The sequence below is a fragment of the Triticum aestivum genome, chromosome 3B (assembly GCF_018294505.1).
Source record: "Triticum aestivum cultivar Chinese Spring chromosome 3B, IWGSC CS RefSeq v2.1, whole genome shotgun sequence".
Taxonomy (NCBI): Eukaryota; Viridiplantae; Streptophyta; class Magnoliopsida; order Poales; family Poaceae; genus Triticum; species Triticum aestivum.
Window position 1 is genome coordinate 191,053,972 of NC_057801.1, and position 14,585 is coordinate 191,068,556.

The 14,585-nt window shown below is 43.7% G+C and overlaps 4 protein-coding genes across 5 annotated transcripts; 2 read left to right on the forward strand and 2 right to left on the reverse strand.

The window, feature by feature from the left end:
- LOC123069306 (plastid division protein PDV1) lies at positions 1–2,600 on the reverse strand. The gene is made up of 2 exons (XM_044492126.1): positions 2,211–2,600; positions 1–764 (listed from the first exon to the last, which is right to left on the reverse strand). Exons 1-2 carry the CDS (start codon positions 2,481–2,483, stop codon positions 255–257), a joined length of 783 nt encoding a protein of 260 aa, XP_044348061.1. The 5' UTR covers positions 2,484–2,600; the 3' UTR covers positions 1–254.
- Positions 2,601–2,724: 124 nt separating this feature from the next.
- On the forward strand, positions 2,725–4,954 carry LOC123069308 (uncharacterized). The gene is made up of 2 exons (XM_044492128.1): positions 2,725–3,108; positions 4,641–4,954. The coding sequence occupies exons 1-2, from the start codon at positions 2,968–2,970 to the stop codon at positions 4,707–4,709; spliced, it is 210 nt and encodes a 69-aa protein (XP_044348063.1). The 5' UTR covers positions 2,725–2,967; the 3' UTR covers positions 4,710–4,954.
- A 1,784-nt stretch (positions 4,955–6,738) lies between these two features.
- Positions 6,739–11,508, forward strand: LOC123069305 (mitochondrial carrier protein MTM1). Of its 2 annotated transcripts, XM_044492123.1 has the most exons (11): positions 6,739–7,020; positions 7,368–7,409; positions 7,767–7,834; positions 8,007–8,124; positions 8,211–8,270; positions 8,911–9,081; positions 9,429–9,528; positions 9,702–9,802; positions 9,912–10,064; positions 10,256–10,314; positions 10,988–11,508. In XM_044492123.1, exons 1-11 carry the CDS (start codon positions 6,874–6,876, stop codon positions 11,118–11,120), a joined length of 1,152 nt encoding a protein of 383 aa, XP_044348058.1. In that variant the 5' UTR covers positions 6,739–6,873; the 3' UTR covers positions 11,121–11,508. The 2 variants fall into 2 exon arrangements, with proteins under 2 accessions (XP_044348058.1, XP_044348060.1); XM_044492125.1 differs by lacking the exon at positions 7,767–7,834 and having other exon boundaries at positions 7,990–8,124.
- Positions 11,509–11,848: 340 nt separating this feature from the next.
- Positions 11,849–13,898, reverse strand: LOC123069307 (uncharacterized). Its single transcript, XM_044492127.1, has 5 exons — positions 13,507–13,898; positions 13,299–13,413; positions 12,529–12,593; positions 12,366–12,452; positions 11,849–12,295 (listed from the first exon to the last, which is right to left on the reverse strand). Exons 1-5 carry the CDS (start codon positions 13,639–13,641, stop codon positions 12,032–12,034), a joined length of 666 nt encoding a protein of 221 aa, XP_044348062.1. The 5' UTR covers positions 13,642–13,898; the 3' UTR covers positions 11,849–12,031.
- Between the last annotated feature and the right edge of the window lie 687 nt (positions 13,899–14,585).

Sequence of the window (14,585 nt, forward strand, 5' to 3'; positions counted from 1 at the left end):
TGCATATACTGGCAACAGAGCACACAATAGATTCACATGAATACAACATCTTGCTGCTTACAACAAGGATTACAATAGTCCATTTCAAGGAATTGAAAATAGCAGAGGTAAGCTAGCCTAGCTAACGCGATCCATACCTAGAATGCAAACTCAATGGGCACCCAGAAAATAGAAAATTCCTTCAAAATGGCAGATAAGATGCTAACAAAAATACGTACAAACAACGTATCAGAAAGGCGAGGCAGAAGTCCCTCTCAACTTTTGGCTAAGAACACATCAAGATGACTCATCCTACTACGCCCTGCCAGAGACCGTGAAGAATCATCGCGATTGATCCTTCTGTAGCTGTATTTACCACAAGATGAACTTTGTTCTCCAGAAGACGACAAATGCAGCTGCAACATTGTAATCATGCCAACAGCAAGCACTGCACTGTTCCCTAGAAAACCACCAATATTTTTCATATTGAAACTGTTCCTGACAACATCAAGACTAGAAGAAACCATCCACCCTAAGAAATCTGAACCATCTCCCGTCTCCTTGGTACTGTTAGCGCCAGAATGAGTTCTTGATTTCTCAGGCTTGTTTACTGACAGAAAAGACCAGAAATCATGGTAGACATTGTGGACGAAATCCAACGCCTCATCTATGACTTTGTGATTATTCCCATGGTGCTCTTTTAATCTTATGGTAAGCATGATGTGACTTTGTTGCAGCCTTGCTAATGCAATATCTCGTTCTGCTTGTTGCTGTGAACAAACAGCCTGCAAGAACATTGAGTATAATATATAAGTACACAGTGCAGACATGAAATTCAAGCATTAATCATGGTACTTCACGGATGCCTGAACATAAAGAGAATCTAGAGATTTGAGTTTCCAACTTATTAAATTCATCCGTTCAGTGTCTTTTTTAACTCGCCCAAACGTTCAGTTGTTGACTAACTTGGTGCTTTCCCTTTTGATAAAAGAACGCTACCTAGTACTTAGGTTCATTTCTGCAAAAGCTTGACAAATTAGTATAGGTTTTTTAGTTGTTTACTTGGTCCACTTCAGGATAATCAACCAGGAACTTGCATCCGTTGCAAGTCAGACACTCCATGAATATACATCACTGCATGCATTATGAAATTCCACAGCCAGCTTGGGAGCACTCAGGTTTCTGAAATAAGTAAAACAACCTATGCACAACTAAAAAATATCATCATTTCGGAGGGGAGACTTCTGAACTCTTATCTATGGGTGATAGATGTGCCCAATTGTAATCTAGCGGTCTATTCACATTTGTGGAACTACAACATGCAGAAACACACTACAATATTGCCCTGCTGAGAGGCAATAACATACCCTATCACAAAGATATTGCCTTAGTTAATCATGGTGCAAACAAGAATATTCTAATTTAAGTTAAATCACGGTGCAGACAAGCGCATCTTATTTAACAAGGATATAAATGTCCATGTCGACGGTGCAGCGGCAGACACAAATATAACCATTGGAAACACAAATCTTCTAAACAACCAGTTCAGTGTGGTAAGAACACCGGCACCTATGTTCAACAGAAAACAAGGTTATCCAGTTCTGAGTCTGGAAAACCAAAACGAGACACATAATTTTCACAGATACTTACCATATTTATCAAAATGCAAGTCATTCTTAATCGAATGGGACACTTTCCTTCTAACAGAATAACAGTGCTCCTGCTCTTTCGAGGTTGATTGGAAAACATATTGTCAAAACTATTAATTCGAGATGAGTTTAACCTTCAGAGAAATCCTTGCTGATTAAAGACCTATCGTCAACCGGTGCAAACATCGACATGGCCAAATCATCCCAAGGCATACTAGCGATGTCTGAAAGAACTATCTGCAGATTTAGTTCAGGGTGATTTCCCTCTTCCAAAACCAGCATGGACACTACGAGATTAGTATATTCAGACCAATCACTTCAGATTGTAAATCATACCCCAAATTCCGACCATGCTTTCAAGCTTCAATAGCCGGTCGGTTGAATTTACCAACATTTCTACCCACAGCCAGCCTCTCCACAGTTTACAGAAACATCCTACCAACCAAACTAACCACTTCGGCACTCGGTTCAAACCAATCAACATATAGCGAAGGCGACGCGCGGAACACAGTACAGATCAAACCACGCGAACAAGAGTGAGGGTCTGAGCAGGGGATAAGGAGAGGGGTTTGAGAGGCTCACGAGAAAGCACTCGAATTGGTCCTCGAGGTCCTCGAGCGCGGCGCGGATAGCGTGGAGGCTCCTGGCCTCCTCGGCCACCGCATTCAGGTCGGCCGCCTCGTCGCCGTCCGCGGGGACCCCCTTGATGTGGACGACGCCCGCGGGCTTGCCCCCGGCGCGGCGGCGCACGGTGCGCAGGAAATGGGCGCGCGAGAGGGCGTGTATGGCGTCGCTGACCTTGTCGTGGAGGTCCCAGATGGTCTCCAGCACGGCCTCCGCCTCCTCGGGCTCCATCCGAAACCCTAGCGCCGCCCCGGAAAATTCCAGACGGCGCTGGCCGCTTTGCTTGGGTTGTTGCGGGGTTTCCGAACTGCTTGGAGGGAGGAGAGAGGTAGGTAGAATTTTGCTGAGCAATGATGATGATGCTGACAGTGACAAGACATGGGCCATCGGTCGTCTGCAACATTCATAACGGGCCTCTTAAATTCTGGGCCTCATTTTCTACTTGGATCTGGGCTCTAGCGGGTCGGGCTTCGGAAAGGGGAAAACTCGAGAGCTTTCCAAATCCTTCCTTCTATGCCATCAGCGGCCGCCGGAGCGCCGCTGGTTTTCTTTCTTCTCGCCCAAGCCGCCGCCGACACACCAAACCGGCAGCTGCTTGGTCGCCGGGGCCGACCCTAGAATAAATTACGAAGCAGCGCCACGGTCTCCAGGTAGTAGCAGCTCCCCTCGAGCCACATCTCTCCCGCGTGCTGTTGGTTCGGTGGATTGGATCGGCATGGAGAAGGAAGCGACGACGCCGCGGCCGGTGTGCGCGCAGGAGGCGCTCGCGCTGCTCAACTGCGCCGCCGAGAACCCCTACGACCGCGACAAGTGCCTCGCCCTCCTCGACGCGCTCCGGGAGTGCATCGCCCAAAAGGTAATTATAGGCTCAAGCGCCGCCTTGCGTTTGGTGGACCCTTTGCTCATTCTTGCCGATACAACTATGATTTGTGATCCTGTACTGAAGGTCTTACATCTTAATAATTCCTTGGAAGGAAGATATCACCCACCACTGAGTAATCTTATCTTTGTGCCTACCTGTTTTCTGGATGGACAATTGTGGTGGGACTCCATAGCTCTCAAACATGTGTATCTCACATCATGTGCTTCCGTGTAATTTCCAGCAAAATGAGCACCATGTCACATGATTCCTTGTCCAGTTGGAACAATCCTGCATGCTAAAGGAATACATACTTTTGTTGGTTGGCAGAGATATCAACTTGCCGATCAAAGCCTGGTTAAGTGTGAGAAGTTAGAAACGCTTAGTTAAATCACTTGTTTGTACTCGGAGTTACAAGGCTGAAACTACTTGTCTGTACCACTTAGCTAGTAGTACCAATTTATTAGTACCCGAGGTAATTCCCCTTTGAAAATCAAAGTGGAAATACCAAAGTCTTTTAATAGTTTGTCTCCTTTGAGGATTGTGTGATATTCGGTACCGCTAGTTAAATGACGCCATATTATTGGAGAGCAACTTGTCTAAAATATGTTTGTCAGGTGGATATGTGTTATCTAAACTAGCAGAATGACTACTCCAAAAAGTTATGAACAACAACAACAAAGCCTTTAGTCCCGAACAAGTTGGGGTAGGCTAGAGCCGAAACTCATAACTCTTTCTTTTGGGTTTCATCTCCATAAGAGTGGCTGAGTTTTGACGTTGGCTCGCCAAGCCTATCACAACCCTCCTCCTTTACCCGGGCTTGGGACTGGCTATGTCGAGAAAACATAGGCGGAGTTCCAAAAAGTTATCAAAACATGCAAAATAAATTGACAACACAAGATGCACCTATTATGTCATGACATTTTTAAATCAGAAGTCGATCTATACATTGAGAGAAAAAAAACAATGATGCAATCAATGGTAGCTGAACAACCGGAACCGAATCCTCTGCAAACCTTTAACGCCTCCTGTTTTTCTCGCCTCTCAGCTCCTCTTGTCCACTTTCTTGGTCCCACAGTTAGTCTAACCCTAGGTCGCCATTCTCTTTAAAAAAACTAGGTAGGTGTCATTCACAACAACAAAAATCAGTTTCAGTTTCTCAATGTATATATGACCGATTTTGATATGAAAATTGTCACATTATCCATCTGCCTACATTGTATGGAATGCACCTTTCGATTTTCCCCCCTGTGGCCATGAGAAGTTACTACATCACAATGTAGCTAGACTCTCTGCAGAAATTGGGTGCTAACAGAAATAATTATATTAGTCACGATCAGTTTGTTTCATAAAGAAGATGCAACTGGTCTTTGTGTGGATGTATTTTTGCTGTTATTATCCAACTAAATTTGTCTTTTCCTGTCTCATGTTCTCCTCCAGGCAAGTCATTGCGAAGTATATTTCTGTCTTATAAGATGTATTGTCTTGTTCAAATTTCTCTAAATCCCCCTCATTTTGTTGAAATGCAGAAAGTGAAGAAATTTTCGTTGGCTGAAGCAGGCTCCACCAGCACCACGGAAGCTCCAAAAAGCAAATAGAAGCCCGCAATATTTCAGTGCCACTTACATAACATGTTCTAGGCCAGTCATACTGGTTTGGTTTAGAGTTGGATTCCCCCCCCCCCCCCCCCCCCCCCCCCCCCCCCACACACACACAACAAAATCCAATATGTTATGTCGAGTTGTCGACTGGAGATTATATGTAATTTTTACGCAGTTTGAGCAGACAAGGATGAATGTACTTTCGCTAGATTTGCTGCTGCCGTTCCTATCCAGTTTCATGATCGCAGGTGTCTGAAATAGTCGCATGAACAGTTGCCACCTCTTCACAGATTTATGTTTGTAGTTGTTCTCTGCCGAATCGTCGATAGAAGGGGAACTTGATGGTTTCGAAGGTAATTTTTGTCCTGTTTAGCGAAGTTAGTAGTACAAAATTGAGTCATTTATTTGTCCTGTTTATGTGGATCTCTATGGCTGCTTCTCCCCTCGTGCTTCGGGCTTCTCACCCCATGTTGGGTCCAGTTCGACGCCCCAAGTGTTACCGGACTTCGAGGGGGTGGCCTCCGTCGAGGTAGTGTCTCCGGTGTTGCAGATCATGCTCGAGCTGCAGATGTTGAGTGGGGAACTTGTTTCACCTTTGTCGATGGAGCAACTCAAGTTGGACTCTCCCCAGGCTTCGGAGGTGGACTTGGTGTCCTCACCACCCCCCATGGAGCCTTGTCAGGCGTCAAACAGCCTACCTCTCGACGTCATGGAGAGCGGCGTTTTAGATGCTGTCGTCGTTCCCTCGTCTGTGACCATCGGGCAGGTGATGCCTGTGAGTGGCATGACCACGGAGCCACTTGTGTTGGCACCTACCCCAAATTCAAATGCTCTCTTCGCGAAGGAACTTTGTGACTTGCCAGTGTTGAAGTTGCTAGACCTGGTTTAGGTAGGTCGATTGCTTGCCTCCTAAGAGAGACGCCAATAAGGGACAAACAAAAGAAGGTGGGCAATCGCAAGAGTGGCGCCAAAGACAAAACGTCTTTGGCTGCTTGATTGGGTTGTCATTTCTGGTTGGGAGGTGCCTCTGGGTTTGTGGATGTTGTGTATTCGGCGAGTGTGACAGACCGTTTGTGCGGTTGTGGGGTTTCATGTCGTGTGAGTAGTTCGTTTGTGCTCAGTTTGTATTGGTTTTCGCCCGGTTTCCCGTTAATTAACTGGGCAATTCTCTTCTTCTTAATTAATCGATGAGGTAAAACTTTTGCCTCCGTTTTGAAAATTTTTTTAAGACGGAGGGAGTATCTGATCGCAAGGGCTGACTGGCATGTGCAATTTGGTGCGTTCATGGAGATAGCTTGGACTGCGTCGATGCTGATGTTTCTTGTCTTGGCTTACCTTTGTCTGTCTGGCAAGTATATTCTTTGAGCTCCGGCCGTGGAGCAAAGCCATGTTGTCCCTGGGCTTTATGTGATTCACAGGTAGGAATATGAAAGAACGTAAGGTGTTGATGTTACTACACCAAATGACATTTGATTACACCACATGAGAATCGAATAGACAAATCATACTCCCTCCGTTTTTATTTTACACTGCATATTAGATTTGATTAAAGTTTGATAACGTTTATAGAAAACAATATAAATATTTATCATAACAAATGTCTATTACGTGAAAGTACATTCGACTTTACCATAACAAATGTCTATGACGTGAAAGTACATTCAACAATGAATCTGATGGTATTGATTTATTATTGTACGTATATGTTAGTATTTTTGTTTATAAATTTTATCAAAATTTGTAAAGTTTGTTTTTATCAAAACTAATACACAGACTAGCTAAAAACGGATGGAGTACTCTATTACTCATCATGAAGTAGGGTGTGCGTGTGTGGATTCATAGGGATGAGTATATGCGCGTGTATATGAGCGCTTGTGTTTGTAATGATGTTAAAAAAAAGGAAGTTTGACAAGGCTCGACGTCCATGCAGTTGAGCGCCATCCTTCTCGCAACAACGACGCAAGTCGGCAGCTCACGCGTAAGCACACACGTAGCTGCAAGCGAGCCACGTGGGCACGGCGCGGTAGCGGTGGTCGCTTCTTCATCTCTCTCGGGAGTAGTACGCTTCGAAAACGAGCCGTGTCTTAACTACCGGCAACGATACACACACACACACAATCAATCCGTCCGCCGCCTCCTCCTCTCCCTCTCCTCCCTCGCCATGGCCACCGCGGAGCGAGCCCCGGAGCAGCTCGCCCCGCCGCCGCCGCCTCCCGAGCGCGCCATGGGGTTCGCGGAGCGGGCCGTCGCGGCGGCCGGCGCCGCCGTCGTCTCCGCCGTCCTCGTCAACCCCCTCGACGTCGCCAAGGTATGCGCCGCACCACGCACAAGCGTGCCAATTGGCCAATTGCCACGCCCCAGCCTCTCTTTCCGCGAGAACAAAACGAATCGTCCTCCGCGGGCGCGGGTCCCGCCATTTTCCAGCGCCGTCGCCAGGCTTCTTCTAGTCTAGGTGAACAGGGGTACAACGCGTGCTCTTGGCCAATTTTCCTGCTCAACAGAACACTTGCGCCACTTAATTGCAACGAGAGAGTAGAGAGTTTGTCGGCATGATCGCTGTATTGCTGCCAGGCGAATTGGCCGGGACATGTGACAAAATGCACATATAGACTTGGACCGCATGTGTTGATTCAAACCCTTACTTTTGTCTTGCAGACGAGACTACAGGCGCAAGCCGCTGGAGTTGTCTACAATCCGGTAAGCATCCCACTTCTGTCCCACACAGAGCCGTTTCACAATTGAATGTTCCTACCAATTTCTCTGGTCAACCAGAAATGAATTTGAAAGTTCACATTAACTCAGAAACAGAGAAGAATCAAAGCCATCAGTTAGACCATATCTGTCAATTGTAAGATTTATAGACCACATGCTGCTCTCCTTCTGTATACCACGAGTTAAGCCGTATAAGCCTGCTCAACAGAATACTTTTGTGGTTCTTTAAGGAGAACTATATGTATGTCGTAATCCGAGCATTTTTTTCCTTTTGGGTTGTGTGTCCCAGTCTATTCTCCATTAAAAAAACCTTAATATCTATGCACACATACTTTTTTGCAGATAAACCATCTGCAGCACCCAATTCTGATAATAGTTACATACTGGCAAGCAGATGTATTTCTGTCAGGGTGATTTGTGGTTTTATCCTTTTAATTCTGAAAAAGTGTGTGTGTGTGTGTGTGTGTGTGTGTGTGTGTGTGTGTGTGTGTGTGTGTTTGCTAATTGTTTACACAACAGTATTGCTTGCTTGTTTATTTGTTTTTCTCTGAAATGCATTGCTCAGATATGGTCAGATTTTAGGTGCTACCCATGGTGTAACCCTGGTGGACTGAAGTTGAGTGGTTTAGGGCCATCCTGCAGTCCTGAATGCTTTCAGTACAGAGGAACAATGGATGTGTTCTCTAAGATCAGTAGACAGGTAAATGCACTTATGAGCATTCTTCTTCATTGTGCTTTCCTGTTTTGGGTTGATCATCTTCACTAACGATTTATGAGCTCCTGCAGGAAGGATTTTTTAGACTATGGAGAGGTACTGGTGCAAGTTTAGCGTTGGCGGTACCAACGGTATATCCTTTCAGCTCCATGGCTAGTAGTCTGTTTGTACTAATTAGCCTATTTCATACCTTAATATTAATATTACATGGAGCTTTCGTTGCCTTACATTTAATTTTCTCTACAATATTTTTCTTCCCATTATGTATCTTCAAGTACCATTTTGAAGGATTTTCTAGGGGTCTTATAATCAGGACAACTTTACCGTCCTCCTGTAGAGTCCAACATGATTTCTCTTGGTAAAGCATAAGAGAACTATAAATGGAAGTAACAATGGTGTAATTTATTTTGACGGAAAAAGTATGGATCTTGCACATGCTTGCTCTTTAATAGTAAGTTGGATGGAATGCCCATTGTTTTCTCAAAAAGAGTTCGATCACACCTGTAGCAGTAATAATTGTCTAACAGTCTGAGGTATTTTTAAATGCAAGTAGGAGCAGAATTTGTGGTGAGCATATATTAATGCTTGCTTGAGGATTGGTATCTGTGACACAATCTTTCTATAGATTGTTACTGATTTAGGATCTAATGTGTTTCTTGTGCCCTCTTGGATCTGCATTCAATTTGGGTCAAGGTCATGGGATGTTAGAATTATACATTTTGATGTACTTCACATTTGTATCTCACTAGAAATTTATGCTATGTCTTTCAGGTTGGGATATATCTGCCTTCTTATGACCTGTTGCGCAATTGGATTGAGGAATATTCAGATCGCAGTTATCCCAAACTTAGGCCATATGCCCCTCTCATTGCTGGATCTATTGCACGATCATTGGCATGTATAACTTGTTCCCCTATTGAGCTGGCAAGAACACGTATGCAGGTCAGGATATCGAATCCTCGCTTTTCTACAGTTACCGTTATGAGAAAAGAAAACACATGTACTAGGGGAAGGGGGGGGGGGGGGGGGGGGTGATACGTAATTTGCTCTTTAACTCTTGCCAGCAGACTGTGTACATTAATACTTTGTGAGACATTAAAGCCTTAAGATAAATGATGCTTTTAGATACGTAAAAGTAAAAATATTTACTAGCTTCTGATTCAACAGAAATTGCCAGTACCAGCATGGTTGAAACAGTTGAAAGAGAAACTGAAACTTATTCTGGTTGCAACTTTATTCTCTATGTCATTCTTTTGATATAATTATGTATTTTCTTATTACATATATAGGCCTTCAAACAGTCAAGTGGTGGAGCGAAGCCCCCTGGAATGTGGAAGACTATGCTAGGCGTGCTATCATCGAGGCAAAGCATCAGTCACCCTGAAAATTGTATGCCATTAGTCTACTATACTGTCTGTTGGCCTGTAATGAAGCGGTCAAATCATTCCTTTAGCACAACAATTAACCACACCTGCTACATTATTCGCATAAATTTATACAAACTAACTAATAATTGTAGCTTTATGTTCTCATTTGTTTTGATTAAGCTGTACTTTCGACAGTGCAAACAGCTCGGGGATACCATCTTCTATGGACTGGTATGGGAGCACAACTTGCACGTGATGTCCCCTTTTCAGCTATATGTTGGATGGTTCTTGAACCAGTGAGCTACTACTGAGCTTTAGTTTATTATATTATGATTTAGACCATTTGAATTCATCCAAGCCTGTAAAGTTAACTACTGTTTTGACCTGTAAATGCTTTCTGTACAGACTAGAAGACACTTTTGGGGGTTATTAATTGGTGAGGAGAGCAATGCAGCAGTTATACTGGGGGCAAACTTCTCCGCAGGCTTCATTGCTGGAGTCATCTCTTCTGGTGCAACATGCCCTCTTGATGTCGCCAAGACACGCAGACAAATAGAGGCAAGCAGAGCTTGGGCCATTAGCTTATCACTAGTTTCTTTACTGACTTTTGTTAGTTAGGCTTTATGTGCCTTCAGTCATTCCTGGTGTGCAGAGAGCTTGGGAATCAACTGCTACCGATAACACAAAATACTTAATGTTTTTTTTTGCTCAATATTTTGTGCTTACTAAATTTACCATTCTCATTTCAGAAGGATCCTGCTAGGGTATTAAACATGAACACACGGCGCATACTTCTTGAGGTTTGGAGGTAACTTACATTTCCCTTCAGCAAATTCCATTGCAACGTACCCACCTTAGGTTTTCAACAAAAAATGCCATGGAAACTCCATAATCATCGGGGTTAAAACTTAAAAATGGAAGATGTAAGTATCAGTGGAGCCAAAAGTTAGAACAAGAATTAGGCTCCCTAAGCTGTACTAGCATAGACAAACATGTCCTCAGCGATAATGAAACCATTCTCTTCAGTAGGACATGGACTATAAAATTCTTCATTCAAGAACACATATGCTGATGAGCTAGTAAGCATCATTATGTTCTTGCACATTTCCACCCGCCGAATCCTTCTAAACGAGAAAGAGATAGGCTCTGTTTTCGGTTGCTGAGCTGTGTTGAATTGTGCGAATTTTATAATCTGCTGCGGAAACTAGCCATAAAAGTATGCAAATGTGGGTAAAAGAAACACTAAAATAGAGAAAAGCAGGTGGAGCAAATGGGATTATGAGAATCCACTACAATACCAAATGCAGACAGAGTCATAATCATGTAGCGACGGTTTGTCAGGCGTTTCAGGAATGCTTAATGATGTGATTATTATTTTGCTTGCCGTCAACATACTCCACTATTTAGTCTCTTGCATATAGCAAGTTTTCTGCACAATGCTATGCATATAACACTTGTGATGCGAACGTCACTTGTCGCAGGAATGAAGGTATCAATGGCCTATTCAGGGGCGCAGGCCCTCGCATGGCACGAGCAGGACCTTCAGTGGGCATTGTCGTCTCTTCGTATGAAGTTGTCAAGCACATCATGCACAGAAAACATGCAGAGCTATGAGCTTTTAGATTTAGTCGTATGTAGAACACACGAGCCTTCTGATCAAACCAACAGCGGAGCCTCCTTCTGATCGAACGTGCCTTCACTCTCGTGAAAGCCGGTTTACATTGCATGCCTACCTTATCAGAAGGGAGGTTTGAGTGTCTGTTGTAATAATAAAGGGTAGAATGCCCAAAATGTTGTAATTTCTCGTTGCAAGAAGTTTTGGGCTAGTCCTGTCTCCTGTGTATTTGTGAGATTTTGCTAGGCGTTTGAGCAGCACGACCAGGACTAGAGTGATGGGTTGAAAAACCGTAGAAAAGGCTGCACTGTCAAGTTCATGCTCAATGCTCTTTCTTCAGAACTGCGTCTTCACAGAGGCAACAGATAATTAAAAGTTCATGCTCAATGTTCATGCTCAACTGTTGGCTCCTTTATACCACCCCGCTTGCAACCATGGAAAGAGCTGCTACTGCCATCAAGTACTAGTTCAGGAACTATTGTTTGCCCCGGCAAACCTGTTATCTCCGAGGTTGCCATCGCAGAATCAGGTTTTACTGATCAAATCACAATGCACAGGCACCCAGAAGGGAAATAAACTGCCAAATCGACGTATTCTGCATGGCCGAAATGCTTTTCACTGATCAGGTCAAACCGTCAAAAGTGCACAAGCACCCCAGAAGCCAAATAACCGAATTCTGGGAAGCTGAAATGCTCGTCGAGTAACGTCAGACGTAATGTAAAGGAGCTGGAGGAAAAAGAAATACATGCTTGTAAAAATATACGTAACATAGGATGGTCACTTGGTCTGAAAGATTACTTAAGATACAAGTATCACCGAAGATATCTCGATGCAAAAACGGTTCAAGGTGTCAGCTTAATGCCTCTTCTTCGTGCATCTATCTTGGCACAAACACTACGAAGGTGTTCCATCAACGTCTGTTCCTTCGGCCTCCCTTCCCCTTCCCCTTCCCCTTTACCTTTCCTTTCCCTTTCTTGCCCTTTCTCATCTCCCGCTCTGGCGCATCTCTGAACGATGACGACGACGATGGTTTTGGTGCTCCCATAAGGTGCTTCACATCGAGTATACCATTCTTGAAGCGCCCTTCAGTTGCCCTGAGTACTCGGTCCTCTGGTCTAAGCTTCTCAAATTTCTTGTTCTTGTTTTGTTTCCTAAAAATCCCAAGCAGTCTTTCCTGTATAGAGTTATCATGTGTCACTCACTATTCCAGAGCAAACCAGAGTCAGAGTAATTGAGAAACATACCTCTTCAATCTTCTTTTGTTCTCTTTTCTGCTGATTCTTCATAGCTGGGATTGCCACAGACAACGGTGTACGCTGCTTCTTGATGGCCTATTCCAGACAAATGAAAACTTTTGAGATAGTGCAAAGTTTCAAGTCAGGATATATACAAGGAAACAAAGATTACCTTTCCGCCCAGTTCAACTACTTTGCGGTTCTGTATTTTATTTTTGTCCTTCCATGTAGTGGCACCTGTAAATATAGCACCGAGTGAATGTTTGAGCCTGAACAAAAACTCAGATGAAATGGTAAGCGTACAAGGAGAGATGAGCTCACTATTAGTCCGTTTAGTTGAAGAAACACTAACATATTAGCCTGTTTATAAGAATAAGCAAAATCTGAAACAATTGGAAATTGTTCTGTTGTATGCCTATGCAAAATGTTAATCCTTTTTAACAGCTCGCTAAATGGCTAAGATAGGACATTCTGGGGTTCTGTTGAGGAAACATTGATATTTGCTTTTATTTGAGAATGTAGTTTTTTTTCGCTGGATGTGCCTATCGGTTGTAGAATATAATGTGAAGTTTGTTCCATATTATAGTTTGGGTATGAAGAAATGCAATTTAGTGTTTTTCATCTGCGTCTATGTTTCTGGAGTTGCGCCAGAAACAACTTCACTTCTTTGATTAAGAAAGAATAATATAACTGTTACCATTGTTTCGTTTATGAGTTGTTAATATTCAATATTTTGCCCAAATGTTTCAGATTCTACTTCACAAATACGAGCTCTTGAATTACTACGGTAGTCATCAAATAGCTAGACCAGAGCGCGAGCAGTTGTTTGACATGGTATACTAATATTAGCAGCTATGGCACATGCTAAAACTTAAACCACACTGAAATAATCAGAACAAAACAGTTCACAACGCCCGAGGATGCAGTATATGAGATAATTACCGAAAAGCTCGACATCTTTCAACAACTTCTCAATATCAATGTCAGGCTCATCATCAGACATGTCAGTAGATTTCGCCGGAGCTGGCTTGTGGTACATATTTGAAAGACTCGACCCCTAGAGCAGAAAAGGTCAGCACAAAATTAGGAACTGATGATGGCTCGGAACAGACGTGCTCCAAGAAAAAGCAAACCACACACAGGGACAAACCATGAAGTGGTGATACTCGCCGCTCGACGAGGGCGCCTCGGCGCGGCGCGGCTTCCGGGGGCCAGAGACGGACGGGTCGAAGACCACCTCGGCCGCCGCTTTGATAGGTCTTGATTTGGGCATCCCCTTCACCATCTTCTTACCCGGCTCGTGGTGGCGCGAAAGTTAGCGGCTCTCGGAGAGGACGGCCGCCAGTACTGGAAGCGGCGACACGGCAGGCAGCAGGAGGAATTCGGGGTGGACGAAGCGGAGGATAGGGAGCCTTGAGCGTCGTTGCCGGACCTGGACGTGGGAGGGGAGCTTAGGGGCGGCGGCGGCGGGGGCTTGGGGAACCTGGTCGAGGGAGCTGGCTTGGTGCCATGGTTGATTGTGAGTTGGGCTACTGGGCCTTGTTGTGGTTAGCATGTTAAACATGAGTATATCTATTAACCAGGCCCAAGAACTTTCTTCTGTGTCTCGCATTCAGCAAGACAGAGGAAAACGAGGGAGTATCCTATTGGAAAACCCTATACGATGCTCTTTGCGTCCAATTGTCGACCGAACGCACAGGGGCAATACCCCGCATCGCTAAATATGGGCCGGCCCATTGTACCAGACCTAGCCAGCCGGTTTTGGGAGAAGGTTCCCTGAACCGGTTTTTCCTTTTTGACCGGTTTTTCTTTTTCCTTTTTCGTTTTTTCCGTTTTTCTGTTTCTTTTTCTTTCTCCTTTTCCTTTTTTTTTCTGTTTTAGGTTTTTTTTTGTTTCTTTCAAAAATTGGTTGGAAAGTTCCAAAATTTTTCGTGTTTCTAAAAATGTTCAAAATTTCAAAAAAATGTTCGCGTTTACAAAAAATGTTAACATATTAAAAAAAATCGCATTTTTCAAAAATTGTTTGGACATTTCAAAAAATGTTCTTGTTTTACAAAAATTGTTTGGAATGTTCCTGTTCAAATTTTAGAAAATGTTCCCATTTTCAAAAATTGTTCACAGTTTCCAAAATTTGTTCATGTTTTCATTTTTTCAGGAGTTTCAAAAAATGTTCCTATTTCAAAAATTGTTCGGGCATTTCAAAAAATGTTCTTGTTTTACAAAAATTGT

Excerpts from the sequence above, each read along its gene's own strand:
- LOC123069308 (XM_044492128.1), top strand. The coding sequence starts at position 2,968 with ATGGAGAAGGAAGCGACGACGCCGCGGCCGGTGTGCGCGCAGGAGGCG. Across the intron at positions 3,109-4,640 it reads GGGAGTGCATCGCCCAAAAG|AAAGTGAAGAAATTTTCGTT; the intron begins GTAATTATAGGC and ends GTTGAAATGCAG.
- LOC123069307 (XM_044492127.1), bottom strand. The coding sequence starts at position 13,641 with ATGGTGAAGGGGATGCCCAAATCAAGACCTATCAAAGCGGCGGCCGAG. Across the intron at positions 13,414-13,506 it reads GCGAGTATCACCACTTCATG|GGGTCGAGTCTTTCAAATAT; the intron begins GTTTGTCCCTGT and ends TTTCTGCTCTAG. Across the intron at positions 12,296-12,365 it reads AACAAAAGAAGATTGAAGAG|GAAAGACTGCTTGGGATTTT; the intron begins GTATGTTTCTCA and ends AACTCTATACAG.
- LOC123069305 (XM_044492123.1), top strand. The coding sequence starts at position 6,874 with ATGGCCACCGCGGAGCGAGCCCCGGAGCAGCTCGCCCCGCCGCCGCCG. Across the intron at positions 7,021-7,367 it reads ACCCCCTCGACGTCGCCAAG|ACGAGACTACAGGCGCAAGC; the intron begins GTATGCGCCGCA and ends TTTGTCTTGCAG. Across the intron at positions 7,835-8,006 it reads GCAGATGTATTTCTGTCAGG|GTGCTACCCATGGTGTAACC; the intron begins GTGATTTGTGGT and ends GTCAGATTTTAG.
- LOC123069306 (XM_044492126.1), bottom strand. The coding sequence starts at position 2,483 with ATGGAGCCCGAGGAGGCGGAGGCCGTGCTGGAGACCATCTGGGACCTC. Across the intron at positions 765-2,210 it reads ACCAATTCGAGTGCTTTCTC|GCTGTTTGTTCACAGCAACA; the intron begins GTGAGCCTCTCA and ends ATGTTCTTGCAG.